The sequence below is a fragment of the Piliocolobus tephrosceles genome, chromosome 16 (assembly GCF_002776525.5).
Source record: "Piliocolobus tephrosceles isolate RC106 chromosome 16, ASM277652v3, whole genome shotgun sequence".
In the NCBI taxonomy this organism is placed as follows: Eukaryota; Metazoa; Chordata; class Mammalia; order Primates; family Cercopithecidae; genus Piliocolobus; species Piliocolobus tephrosceles.
This window is the reverse complement of record NC_045449.1, coordinates 59802548-59819316: the sequence shown is the minus strand read 5'-3', so window position 1 is coordinate 59819316 and position 16769 is coordinate 59802548. Positions and strand designations below refer to the sequence as shown.

The 16769-nt window shown below is 36.5% G+C and overlaps 1 protein-coding gene across 7 annotated transcripts in view; it reads left to right on the top strand.

The window, feature by feature from the left end:
- Positions 1-16769, top strand: part of CEP112 (centrosomal protein 112) — a 558138-nt gene that overhangs the window by 44141 nt on the left and 497228 nt on the right. For 5 of the 7 annotated variants that reach the window (XM_023212015.3, XM_023212013.3, XM_023212016.3 and 2 more), the window contains exons 5-6: positions 12658-12751; positions 15258-15335. In XM_023212015.3, coding sequence (XP_023067783.2) covers positions 12658-12751; positions 15258-15335 — 172 coding nt within the window. The remainder of the gene's footprint in view (positions 1-12657; positions 12752-15257; positions 15336-16769) is intronic. The other 2 variants (XM_023212018.2, XM_023212017.2) reach the window with 1 other exon arrangement.

Below are 16769 nucleotides of genomic sequence, written 5' to 3'. Positions count from 1 at the left end.
TATATGAGAAGATGACCAACAGCATTCTTTATCAGGGAGATGCAAATTATAAAGCACAATGTGATACCACTGCATACCCATTAGAATGGCTAAAATTATAAAGACTGAGAAAACCAAATATGGTGGTGAGGTGATGAAGCTGAAAGTCTCTTACACTGCTGATGGGAGTATGATACTGTACAACTACTCTGGAAGACAGTTTGGCTATTTCTTATAAATTTTAAGCTAACTTACCATATGACCCAGCAATTCTATTCCCAGATACTTGGTCAAGAGAAATGAAAACATATGTCCACATAATACTTGAATGTTCCTAGCAGCTTTATTCATAATAACCCAAATGGGTAAACAATCTAAATGTCCATCAACACATGAATAGAAAAGCAAATTATGGTTTATGTATATAATGGAATACTACAAAGCAATAATGAACTTTTTTATTTTTATTTTTTGAGATGGAGTCTTGCTCTGTTGCTCACACCGGAGTGCAGTGGTGTGATCTCAGCTTATTGCAACCTCCACCTCCTGGGTTCAAGCAATTCTCCTGACTCAGCCTCTGGAGTAGCTGAGACTACAAGTGTGCAGCACCATGACCAGCTAAATTTCGTATTTTTAGTAGAGATGGGGTTTCATCACGTTGTCCAGGCTGGTCCTGAACTCTTGACCTCAGGTGATCCGCCTGCCTCGGGCTCCCAAAGTGCTAGGATTACAGGTATGAGCCACCGCACCTGGCCAGTAATGAACTTTTGATACATGCAACAGCATGGAGAAATCTCAGAAATATTCTTGGCCAGGCCAAGCCAGACATAAACATGTACATACTGTTGAACTTCATACATATGAGACTCTAGAAAATACTGTGTGTCTGGAATTGTAGAAAAAGGTAAGTTGACTCTTAACCTCTCAGGCTCAAAAGAATTTTTGGATGTGATGGAAATAATACATATATTTATTGTGGCAGTTACACAGGTGTATATTTTTGTCAAAACTCATCAAACTCTGCATTTTACAAGGATATGGTTTTATTGTATGCAAGCTATATCTCAATAAACAATAAAAATCAGGTACAGGTGTGGCGGAGTCTTCCATGGTGTGGCTTCTTTCAGCCTGAACCTGTGAACTAAAGGAAGACATTATTCTTTCCCACACATTCACCTACACAGCCAACAATGGTGAAAGAGGGACCGGAGAACTACAGTAAACTTTCCCATTCAAAGAGCAGAAAAATAGGAGGCAGATTGCAATGATAGTTTATAGCAGTTCTGAAATCTAGCCAGGCATTTGTTGCCTGTTTCATGATAGGTCTTAGTGCTGCTTCCTGGGAGTGGTTCTTCATGGCTGTTTGCTCTGTCTTTCACGATCTTGGCTCTTCCCTTTGAGCTATCTTTCTGTTACCATAAGAAATAATTTGCTGGCCGGGCGCTGTGGCTCAAGCCTGTAATCCCAGCACTTTGGGAGGCCGAGACGGGCAGATCACGAGGTCAGGAGATCGAGACCATCCTGGCTAATACGGTGAAACCCCGTCTCTACTGAAAAATACAAAAAACTAGCCGGGCGAGGTGGTGGGCGCCTGTAGTCCCAGCTACTTGGGAGGCTGAGGCAGGAGAATGGCATAAACCCAGGGGGCGGAGCTTGCAGTGAGCTGAGATCTGGCCACTGCACTCCAGCCTGGGCGACAGAGCGAGACTCTGTCTCAAAAAAAAAAAAAAAAAAAAAGAAAGAAAGAAATAATTTGCTTCCACCTGAATAGTTTTTTCAGCCTGCTTTCTGTTTGTATGAATTTGGGGAACCAAATGCATATTTTCATTTTGAACTCTTTCAAATGAAGCTATAATTCCTTTAAAAATTTTGCAGCTGTATATCAAATTATAATCCATTCCATTAGACAAATACCATATTCACAGATTTCTTTGAGACAGGCTTCTTCTGTTTTGGTCCAAGAATCAGGATGCTGTGGTACAATACCCTTATGATTCTTAGAATTCCTCTTATCTGTCAGAGAGCTTCTAAGAGGTGCAACATGGAAAAGTTTAGAAGCCTTTTTGTTTTGCCTTTTACAGGCATTGCCCAAATCTTTCTGAGATCTTAACCAAGTGTTTAAAAATGTGTCCTTGAAATTTTGATCCTGAGTCCATATTTTACTGGCAAAACCTTGGATTTAACCTTTTCCCTCGGATTGTTTCTTCCTTCAGAGCCTTTTGCTAGTGGAAGAAGCTGAGAATGCAAAATAATTTGCTTTTACCATCTTATATGTCCTATGTTGGACATACGAATGTATCTCTGAACCCTGCTTGAAATCTGAGCCTGTCTTCTCTATTTTATTTCTCTTGATTTCTTCTGTTTCATACACAGCTAAAATAATCCATTTGGCAACAAAAATCAAATAAAATACCTAGGAATAAATTTAACCAAAGGTGTAAAAGATCTATACACTGAAAACTATGAAACATCAGTGAAAGAAACTGAAGACACAGATAAATGGAAAGATATCCTGTGCTCATGGATTGGAAGAATTAATATTGTTAAAATGTCCATACACAAAGCAATCTACAAATTCAATGCAATCCCTATCAAAACTCCAGTGGGTTTTTTCACAGCAATAAAAAAAAATTCCTAAAATTCATATGGAATCACAAAAGACCCCAAATAGCCAAAGCAATCTTGAGCAAGAAGAACAAAGCTGGAGAAATGATACTTCCTGATTTCAAAATATATTACAAATCTATAGTAATTGAAACAGTATGATACTGGCATAAATACAAACATATAGACCAATGGAACAAAATAAAGAGCCCAGAAATAAACCCACGCATTTACAGTCAACTGATCTTTGACAAAGGTACCAAGAACACACAATGATTAATGGATAATCACTTCAATAAGTGGTGTTAGGAAAACCAGAAGTCCACACACACAGAAAGAAAATTTGGCCCTTATCTTGCACCATACACACAAATCAATTAGAAATGGATTAAAGACTTAAACATAAGATCTGAAACTGTAAACGACTAGAAAAAAACATAGGGGGAAAGCTTCTTGACATTGGTTTAGGCAGTAATTTCTTAGATATGACCCCAAAACACAGGCAACTAAAGCAAAGATAGATAAATGGGACTTTATCAATCTAACAATCTCCTGCACAGCAAACAATCAACAGAGTGAAGAGACAAGCTACAGAATCAGATAAAATATTTGCAAGCCACATATGTGATGATAGGTTAATATTCAATCTATGTAAAATACTCAATTCAATTGCCCCAAAACAACCCAAGTTTAAAATGGGCAAAGAACTTGAATACATGTTTCTCCAAAGTGGACATACAAATATATAAAATGCTCAACATCAGAAATCATTAGCAAAATGCAAATCAAAACCACATATTGCCTCATACCTGTTAGAATGACTATTATCAAAAAGAGAAAAGATATCAAGTGTTGTCCAGGATTTGGAGAAAAGGGAATCTCTGTCCACTGTTGGTAGGAGCATAAATGGATACAGCCATTATGGAAAACAGTATGGAAGTTCCTCAAAAAACAAAAATAGAACTACCTTATGATCCAGCAAATCCCTCTTCTGGGTATAAAGCTAAAGAAAATGAAATCAGGATATCAGAAAGCTATCTTTCAAAGCTATCGTGTTCACTGCAGCATTATTCACAATAGTGAAGATGTGGAAACAACCTATATGTTCATCTACAAATGAAGGGTATAACAAAATATGGTATATAGATATAATAGAATATTACTCAACATTAATGAAAGGAAATGCTATCATATGTGACAAGATAGATGAAGCTGGAGCACTTTTGCTGAGTTAAATAGCCAATCACAATAGGATAAATACTATATAGTAGTCAAACCCCTAGAAGAGGAGAGTAGAATGGTAGCTGCCAGGGGCTTACAGAAGGGGAAAATGGGGAGTTGCTGTCCAATGCATATAAAATTTCAGGTACAGAAGATGAAAATGTTCGAGAGATCTGCTGCACAACACTGTGATTATAGCTACAATACTGTGGTATACACTTAAAATCTCAAGTAGATCTTATGTTGTGTATTTTTACTACAATAAATAAAAGAAAAAACTATTTTAAAAAGGGGAAGCTTCTAAATGTTTATTTAATTTTTGTTTTCAATGTGATTCAGGTAGACATTTCATATGCGAAAAGGGGATGAACAGTCTGATCATAAAAATGTGCTTACAATTGAAAAACATGATTACTAAATCTGAAAATCACAACGGAAACAGAAAACGGCAGATTAAATATTATAGAAAATCAAGTCAGTGAATTAGAAAACCAGCTCAAAAAATTCTCTGAGAAAACAAAGGAAAACATAAAAAGATGGCTATAACAAATGAAAGTGTAAGAGATGAAGAATATAGATTCAAAATCCCCAATACAGAGATAATACGAATTCCAAGAGGAAACAAACAGAAACTGGAGAAGCAGTAAAGAAATAATACTCAAAATGCCCATCAAGATTGTATAGAAAAGAGCCTTCAAGAATGAACTTAGGGCTGGTCACAGTGGCTCATGCCTGTAATCCCATCACTTTTGGGAAGCTGAGGTAGGCAGATCACTTGATGTCAGGAGTTTGGAACCAGCCTGACCAACATGTTGAAACCCCAACTCTACTAAAAAAAAAAAAAAAAGTTAGTCAGGCGTGGTTTCGCATGTGTGTAAGCCCAGCCACTCGGGAGGCAGGAGAATCGCTTGAACCCAAGAGGCAGAGGTTGCAGTGAGCCGAGATCATACCATTGCACCCCAGCCTGGGCAACAAGAGCAAAAACAACAGTAAATAGGATTGCTCTCTTGATTTCTTTTTGGATAATTCATTGTTAGTGTATAGAAGTGCTACTGATTTTTGTAGGTCGATTTTGTATCCTGAAATTTTACTGAATTCATTTATTAGTTTAAATAGTTTTTTAATGCAGTCTTTAGGGTTTTCTGCATATATGATTATGTCATCTGCAAATAGAAACCATTTTCCTTTTTACTTTCTGATTTGGATGCTTTTTTCTTGCCTGACTACTCTGGCTAGGACTTCTGTACTGTTTAATAGGTGGTGAGAGTGAGCCTTCTTGCCTTTTTCTTGATCTTAGAGGAAAAGCTTTTTTAGCTTTTCGCTGTCTGAGTATTATGCTAGGTATGGGCTTTGTCGTATATGCATTTTGTTATTTTGATGTACATTCCTTCTGTACTTAATTTATTGAGTTTTTATCATAAAAGAATGTTGAAATTTGTCATACTCTTTCTGCATCGATCCAAATGATCATATAATCTCTGTTCTTCATTCTGTTAATGTGGGGTGTCACATTTATTGTTTAGCATATATTGTACTATCCTGGCATCTTAGGGATAAATCCCACTTGATTATGGTGTATGATTCTTTTAATATGCCATGGAATTCAATTTCCTAGTATTTTGTTGAGGATTTTTGCATCTATGTTCTTCAGGTATATTGGCTTGTAATTTTCCTTTATTGTAGTGTCTTTGTCTGGTTTTGGTATCAGGGTAATGCTGGCTTTGTAAAATGAATTTGGGAGTATTCCCCCTTCTTCAGTGTTTTGAATTAGTTAGAGGAGGATTGGCATTACTTCTCAAATGTTTGGTGGAATTCACCAGTGAAGTCATCTGGTTCTGGGCTTTTCTTGGTTGGGAGATTTTTAATTACTGATTCAGTTTCCATACTAATTATTGGTCTGTTCATATTTTCTGTTCTTCATGATTCAATCTTGGTAGGTTTTGCATTTCAAGCAATTTGTTCATCTCATCTGGGTTATCCAATACATTGGCATACTGTTGCTCATAGTACTTTCTTACAGTTCTTTTTAATACTTTTTTTTTTTTTTTTCTTGAGATAGGTTCTCGCTCTGTCACCCAGGCTGGAGCACAGTGGTACAATCACTGCTCACTGCAGCCTTGACTTCTTGGGCTGAACCAATCCTACCTCATCCTCCCAAGTAGCTGGGACCTCAGGTGTGTGCCACCACTTCCAGCTAATTTTTTTTATTTTTTGTTTTTTGTAGAAATGAGGCTCACTATGTTGCTGAGGCTGGTCATGTACTCCTGGGCTCCAGCAATCCTCCTGCCTCAGCCTCCCAAAGTGTTGGGATTACAGGAATGAGCCACTGCACCCAGTCATTCTTTTTATTTCTGTTAGATTGAGTGTAATATCTTATCTTTCATTTCTGATTTTAGTTGTTTAGTCTTCTCTCCTTTTTTCTTATTCTATGTAGGCAAAGGTTTTTCAACTTTGTTGATCATTTCAATTAATCAACTCTTAGTTTCATTTTCTGTATTGTTTTTCTATTTTCCTTTTTATTCCTGCCCTAATCCTTACTATTAATATTTACTTCAATCTGCTGGCTTTGAGTTACTTTGTTCTTTTTTTAGTTCCTTAAGGTATACATCTAGGTTGTTGATTTGAGTTTTTTTTCTTTTTTAATGTAAGCTTTTACAGTTGTAAATTTTCCTCTTAGCACTGCTTTCACTGAATCCTACACATTTTGCTGTATTATGTTTTTGTTTTCATTTGTCTCAAGATATTTTCTAATTTCCTTTATTTTCATTTCTTATTTGACTCATTGGTTGATGAGAATTTGTTGTTTAATTTTCACACATTTGTGGACTTTAATACATCATTTCGTTAATTGCTTTCTGACTGTTATATAGTTCCTTTTGTTCATTTCTTCCTTATATTTCTTTGTGATTTGATGATTTTTGTTGTTGTAGCTTGCTTTGATTCCTTTTCTTTATATTTTGTGTACCTACTATGTTTAAAAAATTTATGTTACCATAAGGGGTACATAAATCATCTTATAGTTGTAACAACCTATTTTAAGCTGATAACTTCGATTGTATTAAAACATTCAATACTTTTTACTCACTCACACACTTTATGTTATTAATGTCCCAATTTTCACCTTTTAATATTCTGTATTCATTAACAAATTATTGTGTGATATGAAACCATCCAAGTTGTCCCATAAAATGGATGTTTTTTTTTTTTTGAATAAACATAGAAATTAACCCTCCCAGTCTTAACACTCGAGAAAGTTAATGTTTGTCTTAATTGAGTTCCTTTCTCTGGAAACCAACCATCAGTTATCCCAGATAGTATCAAGGAACTAACTACAACTTACCAGATCACGGCATCTAGACAACGTTATGCCAGACCCCTCACCTATCATGATTGCCTAACCAAACACCTGCTTCCTGTTGACAAACTCCTCTTCCTTACCACTGCCTAATTCCTGTTTTCCCACATGTACTTATATTTCTTCCCTGCTATATAAACTAATTTTAGTTGGGTGAGGAGATGGATTTGATACTGATCTCCCATCTCCTTGGCTGCAGTGCCCAAATAAAGCCTTCTTCCCTAGCAATACTCATTGTCTCATTGATTGGCTTTCTATGCAGTGAGCAATGAGACCTAGACTGGACCCCTGCTGTTTTGGTAACAGTTATAGTTATTTTTAAGACTTTCATCTTTTAATTTTTATATTAAAGTTTAAAATGATTTATGAACCACTATTACATCAGTAGAGTAATCTGTATTTTATATATAATTACTTTTATCAGTGAGTTTCATATTTTCATGTGTTTTCATGCTACTAACTAGTGTCCTTTCATTTCAACTTGAAGAACTCCCTTTAGAATTTCTTTTAAGTCAAGTATAGTGGTGATGAACTCCTTCAACTTTTGTTTGTCTGGGACCATATCGCTCTTTCATTTTTAAAGGACAGACTTGCATGGTATATAATAATATCCTTGACTGGCAGTTTTTCTCTTTCAATACTTTGAATATATCATCCCATTCTCTCCTGGCCTATAAAGTTTCTGTTGAAAAATCCTTTGCCAGTTTTATGAGTCTCCTTTGTATGTAATGAGTTGCTTTTCTCTCTTTGATTTCAAAATTCTTTCTTTCTCTTTGACATTTGACAATTTGATTATAATGTGTCCTGGTGTAGATCTCTTTACATTCAACCTACTTGGGATTCTTTGAGCTTCATAAATCTGGATGTCCATTTTTCTCCTCAGATTAGTTCTTTAAATAAGCTTACTGCTTTTCTCTCTCTTCTCTTTCTCTGGCTTTAGTAATATGTAAATTGGCCTGCTTGATAGTATCTCATAAGTTTCTTATGTTTTCTTCAGTCTTTTAAAAAATATTTTTGCTCTGTGGAATGTATAATTTCAAATGTCCTGTCTTTGAGTTTACTGATTCTTTCTTGTACTTGATCAAGGCTGCTGTTGAGCCCCTCTAGATAAGTTTTTAGTTCAAGTTATTGTATTCTTCAGCCCTCAGATTTTTCTCTTTAAAAATATTTTGTTTGTGAAAATACTCATTTTGTTTATGCATAATTTATCCTAAGCTTATTGAAATTTTGATTATGGTTATTTTTAATTCTAATCCATTTACCTTCATTTTTTTAGGGTTGGTTTCTGGAGATTTATTTTGTTCCTTTCTTTGGGCCATTTTTATTTTCCTTGACCCTTTTTATTAATGTGTACATATTTGAAAAATAGCCACTTCTCCCAGTCTTTATGGACTGGCTTTGTACAGGGGCAAACCTTCAAGAATTGGCCTGAGTAGAGATTCTGGGGTCCTCAGAAACTTTTTCTGTGGATATGTCTTCTCTGGACTTCTGTGTGTAAATTTCTAAGTAGTGGGATTTGTTGGTTTCTGCTTTTAGGAGATCATAATCTCTTGCTCCTTCTTATTTTGTGTCTTGTACTATGGGCCTTCTAAAGCTAGTAGCACACTGGCTCAATCCTTTTTTGGTTATTACTTGCTCTTTTATTTTCAGCTGCCCCTCTGCACTCAGTTTATGCTGCATCCCACCAGTGCGTCAAGACAGATGAGACAGAAACAAGTTCCTTGGGCAGTCCCCCAAGAGTCTGAATGTTGGATATATGCTTTAGTCTTCTCTTTCCCTCCCCAGGGAGAAGCTGTGGAGCAAGAGCTTTTCTAATTGTGTTGTGCTGAGCCAGGGGTAGGAGCTCTGGCCGTGAGTGCTTATTAGTCCAAACCACCACCTTTGTTCTCAGTGGTCCCCAGCCATTTAGAGAATACCAGTTCTGTGAGTACCTGCAGAATCCGGTCCCTTAGGCAGCCCCTTCCAAAAGCCAGAGTGTTGGACAGATGCTTCAACTTTTTCCTTCCCCAAGGAGAAGCTGGGATTGGGGGTTTCCACCTGCTAGTTCTGAGCTAGTGGAAGGGGCTATGGTCAGTTACTGCATAGTAGTCCAAACTGGAGGCTGTGTTCTCAGCAATTCCCAACATGGGACCCTTTCCTTTCAGAGCTAAGATTGAGGCAAGCCAGCAACAAGTCCCTTAAGTAACCTTGCTTATGGCGCCGGAGGATTCCGCAGATTTTCTTACTGGCTTCAGTGTGATTGGTTTCATGCTTGCCTGGGGTACAGGAGCCTCTCATCTCTGGATGTCTCACAACGGGAATTTTGGTCCACGTATTGTTGTTGAATTTATGTGTCCATTGAGAGAAGGAGAGTCTTGCTGACATCACCCCGTAAAGTAATTTTATTTTACAGGAGGACATTTGATTGGTCTTCCTTTAGCCTTTATATCTTTATATGTATAGTACCATTCCTTATTTCTTTATATGTACAGCGATAAGTTTATATTTTTCTAGTATTAAGAATCAGCATTGATACTTAGAGAGTGTTTGTGAATTCCTGTTGAAATATTTTCTCATTAGGAAAAAGTGAAAGGGAAAATTTATATTTGCCTAGTTTTACGGCTTAAGAGTAGTAAAGGGCATGTCAGGGAATGTTACAAAGGTATTGAATTTTTTCTTTCCATGTTGGTTTTGGCATCCTGAAATTAATTGAGGCACAATACCCCTTTTCTGCTTGGCACAAGTACCATATTATGAGCTCACTGTGATCAGGTCCCCTGTATCAATTGTAGGCTGTCCTTATAAGCACCAGGACTTGCTATTCTGTGTGGCATGTGGCACCTGTTATTCGTAAAAACGCTTTTAGGGTTGAGCTTTTCTCCCACTTTTTGTTTTGCTGTTCACCCCGACCACCAGCGCCATCACTGAATTTCAGCCTTTGTACTTAGACTTTAAGTTGTTTCCAGCTGGAGACAGTCTCATGGCAGAAAATGAAATTTCTGTACCTAATGTCCTGTTTTTCTTGTGTCAGCCAGATTTTAACAGATACTGACCTCCTTCAGTTGGCTCAAATGCCTTCACAAGAAGCTGGCTTCTGCAATGACTCTCCATTACTTGGCCTTCATTGGAGCACGTATTAGGAGTAACATAATAAGTTTAGTTAATAATAATGGACATGTTTAATTGGAAGTAGGGCTATTCAATTTGTATTTGTAATGGATTTGGAGGCCAAAAGAGCAATTTGGACTACAGATATAGGTTTTGTAAGCAAAACTTCTTATTATTTGAAAAATTAATACATTGGATCATCCAGAGAAAGCTTGTAAAATGAAAATAAATTAGTTTAGACACAGAACTTTGGGATCATAGCATGTATGGGTTGGGCAAAGAAAGCTAGTGAAGGTTACTGTGAAGGAGATCTCTGAATGATAGGATGAGAACCACGGAAAAATGGTTTTTGTTTGTTCATTTGTTTTTAGACAGGGTCTCACTCTGTCACCCAGCCTGGAGTGCAGTGGAACAATCACAGCTCACTGTAGCCTCAATCTCCTGCTGGCCTCAAGTGATCCTCCTGCCTCAGCATCCCAAGTAGCTGGGACCACAGGCATGCACCACCAAGCCCGACTGACTACTTTTTTTCGCATATTGCCCAGGCTGGTGCCAAACTCCTGAGCTTAAGCAATAGGCCCACCTTGGCCTCCCAAAGTGCTGGGATTAGGTGTGAGCTACTGCATCTGGCCAGAAGAAGGGTTTTATGGAGCCATTGAACGCAGCATCTTTAAACTACTGTCTCTAATGTTGTAGTGAGATCACCTAAATTAAGGACAGGTTATGACTCAGTTGCTTGAGTGTCTAGGAGACTGTTGATGACCTTACTTATAGCACTTTTGGGATGAATGCAAGTCATATTGTAGTTGATTGAAAATATATGACAGGTTAGAGCATGGCCCCAATAACATTTTTGAAAATTTATTGTGAGGGTAAAAAGGTTGGTACAGAAGGACAGCTACAAGTGAATTAAGAGGGTGTGTTGTTTTATGTATGCAACCCTGTGCAATAAATAGATAAATATTTCAGGCTCCTTTTTAAATTAGTATTTTTTATGAGAAGAATTTTAATATTTAAGCATTTTTCAATTTTTAAGTATAGATCTTTTTATGATTATTTAATCTATTCTTAAAGAAGAATAGGCCACTGCTTAGTATGACATATCAGGTTACCTCTCCTCATAGAGTTTTAAATGCTTATATCAGCTGATGCACCTTGACTGGTAAAATTATACTCAAAATATTAACTTTGCCCATTTTTCTCATTTGCTTTTAACTATTTGGATGTTTGTGATACTGAATAGGGGTAAAAAAATAAACAGCTCTCTTTAAAACAGCTTTTTCAGCCATTTTACATTACTTATTAACTAGTCTAAGGAATGTTATTCTATCAGTTTTAATTACAACATACATTCATTTTAATATTGTCTTTTGAATTAGTATTCTGTCTTTTGGAAATACTTAGTGTAGGTCACAGTTTGTGAGGAAATCCTGATATGGTTTGTGGTTGAATATTAGTGACTTTAATCTATTGTATAATGGTTATTTTCCATTTCATATATCTTGAAGCTGTTGTTCAGAGAATAGGTGTTCATAATTATGGAACTTTCATTGAAGTGGTTTGAATAAAATCATATAAGAGAGACTCCAGGCTAAAGGAGGCTATTTAAGAATGTATTTTATATGATATTTATATGAGAGAAGTCTTTCTGATGAAGTCCATTTAAACTCATTTCCTACTTACCCTGCATTTCACATTTTACCTAAATTAACAGGGTGTGTTTTTAAATAGAAGACTTTGATATACCTGTGGTTTCTGACATGTTTTCAAATTAATAGAAACTTTACGTGAAGATTTTGTTATTTTATATATTGTAAGGCTTCATGTTGATGTGGAACATGAATCCAACCAAGTTTGCTGACCCTGAAACAATGTTCTTCTAATAGAATATATGCTTCACTTTCTCTCTTTTTACACTTGGGAAAAGGGGAAAGGAGGAGAAAAGATTTAAATGCAGGTGATTTATTTTAGTCTGACTTAAAAACAGCATTTGCATAAGCAAGTCTATGGCATTTATGTAACCTCTTATAATTTAAATGAAGTGAAATATGATACATAAAAAGGTTATTATTCTATTTCTTTTTTTTTTTTCATGTGGAACATCTTTTTTTGTGTCGTTGTTGTTGTTGTTGTTTGAGATGGAGTCTCGCACTGTCTCCTAGGCTGGAGTGCAGTGGCACGATCTCAACTCACTGCAACCTGTGCCTCCCAGGCTCAAGCGATTCTCCTTGCCTCAGCTTCCCAAGTAGCTGGGATTACAAGCGCTCGCCACCATGCCCAGCTATGGAACATCATTGTTAATACAAACTATCATCTCGTTTCCAAGGAAAAAAAAAATGGTAATCCTAGATTCTAATACTCTGTGTCCTCTGAAATCTCCAAATTGTGATTTGATTATTTTGGTCTCTTAGCAGGGAACAGTACACTGGGAAGCTCCGAATGAGGTCACATTCTATGAGTCCAACTCACAGAGAAGATGGACAAAATATTACCCCAAAGATTTGTGTAAGATTAGATTTTACTTTTGTTTGGTTTTTGCTTGTTGCTTTAAAATAGCTGAACAAAGTTTTAATTTCACTTGTTGAAGTGCCAGTGATTGGCTTCAAAACGGAATAAAGTTGGATGATTCTGGTAAAAATCCTGATGTCAAAGAAAGTGGGGTGTTGGGTATATAGCGTAGTATCCCTTCTACTTCCTCAATGATTCTGAAGTGTTATATTCATCAGTCTGTTGTTTCTCCTGTGTAACAAAGAATAACATTTTCCCTTTGTTCAGAATATATATGGAAATAATTATATACCCGGTGATCATAAAATTAAGAAGAAAATTGGTATTGTAGTGAAGTAGGGAACACTGCTTTTCTAATGAAGGTAAACTGTGTATATCTTAAAATAAGACTGTCTTGCATCTATTTATTCAACATAGATTTGGTTTGGACAAGGTGCTAATGAGCACTCCAGTTAGCTTTTTTTTTTTTTTGAGTTGGAGTCTCACTGTTGCCCAGGCTGGAGTGCAGTGGTGCAATCTTGGCTCACTGCAACCTCCGCCTTCCAGGTTCAAGCTATTCTCCTGCCTCAGCCTCCCAAGTAGCTGAGACTACAGACATGCGCCACCAAGCCTGGCTAATTTTTGTATATTTAGTAGAGACAGGGTTTCACCATGTTGGCTAGGGTGGTATTGAACTCCTGACCTCAAGTGATCCTTCTGCCTGCCTTAGTCTCCCAAAGTGTTGGGATTACAGGCCTGAGCCACTGTGCCCGGCCTCAGTTAGCTTTGAAAAGAGAAACACTGTGCCTGCTTATTCCAGTTTTATTGCCTAACTCTGGCTGTCTTGAGTTACATGACTTTTCGTTACAAGAGAAAGCATGTATAACACATGACTGTTTTAGCACATGGCACTATAAACATAACTCATTGCATTTTATCCAATGATAATTTGGAATTAAAAAATATAAAGGGCAGCACATTTTCAGTAGTGATAAACTACAATCGTTATATTTACTCAGAATAAGCAAGGCAGGTACATTTTCTTATTTAAGAAATTCTTGTTCATGAAAAAGCATACAAAAAGCAGAGGACCACTAGTAGAAGTGATAATGAATTTTAATATAGAATAATAATGCAATATTTTATTGAAAAGAAATGTAGAAACTCAGTAAAATATGAAGAACATTTTAGTGCATTTAAAAAAATTACTTCATATTAATTTAAATGACCATATATATAAATAGGTACATTTGTTAGCAATTAAGCTTTCTAAAAGCATGAGAATGCTGTATCAACAAATCTAATTTCAAATATTCTTTCTGGGCTGGAAACTAGCCATTCTCTTTCACAGACTTACCTTTCTAAGTTTTTAGGGTTTTCTGGTCATAGTCAATTTCTGGGCACAGATCTTAGGTTGTCTCTAGTTCATTATAGTTTTAATCTGGGCTGATAAATTGTAATACAGAAATTATACAGGAGGGAAAAAAAAGCATGGAATTGTTATGTTTTAAAAAGTAAAGAATCACCATAATTGTGTTTTTTTGTTTTTGTTCTTTTTTTTGAGATGGAGTCTCGCTCTGTCGCCCAGGCTGGAGTGCAGTGGCGTGATCTTGGCTCACTGCAAGCTCCGCCTCCTGGGTTCACGCCATTCTTCTGTTTCAGCCTCCCGAGTAGCTGGGACTACAGGCGCCCGCCACCACGTCTGGCTAATTTTTTGTGTTTTTAGTAGAGACGGGGTTTCACCGTGTTCGCCAGGATGGTCTCGATCTCCTGACCTTGTGATCTGCCCACCTCGGCTTCCCAAAGTCTTGGGATTACAGGCGTGAGCCACTGCACCCGGCCATAATTGTGTTTTTATGATGTGAGTCCAAAGATTATTTATATTCAGTGTATGAGTGAGAATTAATTTAAGAACAAAGAGCTTCTTGTACATCAGCACAAAACTTCCTGTTAACTAATTTTTTTGAGAATAATTCATCTTTTCACATCGCCCCTGCCCCCCACAACACACTTTAAAGCTACTGTGGTATACCACAATCAAAACTTTTTGTAAAAGAACTTAAAGAGAAGAGCCTGGGTTAATTTTTTAATTTTTTACTTTTGAAATCTAGTTACGGTGTGAATATATTATTAAGGCAGCTCATAGCCCTAAGCTGCTGTACTAGTCATTATTTAGAACTGAGAACCCTAGTTCAGTTGTAACCCAATCCTTTCCTCTGAGGGCAATACAGCATTACCAGACAAGCACACAAAACTCTCATGGCACTGAATGACATATATTTTGTCCTTTTTTTCTCTCTCCCTTCCCCCCTTTCTTTTCTTCTCCTCCTTCCCTTTCCCCGCTTTCCCTTCTTTCCTCCCTTCCTTTCTTCCTTCTTTCCTTCCTCCCGTCTTTCCTGTCCTTCCTCTTTATTTCCCCTTTTATCTCTTCTATATTTTCCTCTTTTATCTCTTTCATCTTTTCCTCTTTTATTTCTTCCTTCTTTCCTCCCTCTCCTCTTCCTTTTTCCCTTTTGTATTTCAGGAAGTTTATTCGAAAAAATCTCCTGTTTCTTTGGATGATAGTGACATTGAAGCTCGCCTTAATAGTTGGAATCTTGGGGTAAAAAAAAGTATTTGCTTTATGTATCTATAGATGTGTCAAAGTCATACTGTATGTGGATAATATCTGAACTAATTTGATTTTATTCAGTGAACGTTGGATGTTAGACATTTGTTACTGTGTGGCTTTGAGAAGGGCTTAAGTATAGGAAATAAATAACATTCTGAACAAACATAAAATAGTCCCTGTCCCCAACAAGCTAACTTTCTTATGTGTGAAATAAGAGATATACATATAAAATAGTTAAGTAACAATAATAATTTAAGATAGTATATGGTAGAATACCAAGATGAGTTATGTGAGTCGCCCAAAGTGGAGGGGAGGGAAGGGAGAACTTGAAGCAACACAGCCATTTGGGTTAAAAACACTCAAGGGGACCCCATGGATGACCAGCTGTTACGGACAGCAGTTTATAGATGCTGTGGGACAAGAAAGTATTTGGAGAGGTAGAGAGGTGGGAATTGGTGGCAGAAATAGGCACTAAGAACGACGTGGTGGGGTAAGTGAGCTGTCGTGATTGGGTGTTTAGAATATATGTATGGAATCTGTGAGCACTGTGTCAGGCTGCATTACATTGGAGCTTTGAATGCTAAATTGAGAAGTTTAACTTTTAAATTTTAGGCAATATTGAGCCCTGGCTTTTTTTTTTCTCATTTCACTTTACATATATGCTAACTGTTTAAATGCTTTTAGGAAACAACAAAAAGTGCTTAAAATGATTTTAGAATATGTTTTATTATAAAAATAATTTGTAGTTTGAAAAATATAGACAAATCAGAGGAATAAAAGTCAACAGAGACCTGTGTTAACATTTTGTTATATAACATATCTTTTCCTCCCTTTTTTTCTGTGTGTTTTTATAAGATTCAATAAAATTTATTATAAATACCATCTTATATGCAATTTAACATTTTACATGAGTTTGTAAGAACTCTATATAAAGACTGTGAATGGTAGCATTTATTTTTCTTTTGGATGGATATTCCATAAGCTTTTTAAGTGTTCTGCTATTTTTGGACATCTGAGTTGCTCCCAGTTTGTTTAACACAAGTAATTTTGCAGTAAAATTCCTTGTAAGAATCTTTTTGTACGTATTTAGTTACTTTCTTAGCTTACATTACATCTTTGGTACATCTTTTGGTACAAGGTTTGTACCAATTTCAACCAGCAGTACCAGTTGTCCATTTTCTTCACCAGCAGTATATCAGTTGTCCATTTTCCACCTATTCACTGACATTAGGGATTGTTATTTCAAAAAACTTAAAACCTTTCTACTAATAAGGGTCTTTAATGAAAGCAGTGCTTTAGGGAAATTGACTTAGTGGGATTATGAAAGTTCTATTGGATATGAGTAGAAATGGAGAAAAGGTCCTGATTATCTTTTAGGTCTTTCTTTCTTTCTTTCTTTCTTTCTTTCTTTCTTTCTTTCTTTCT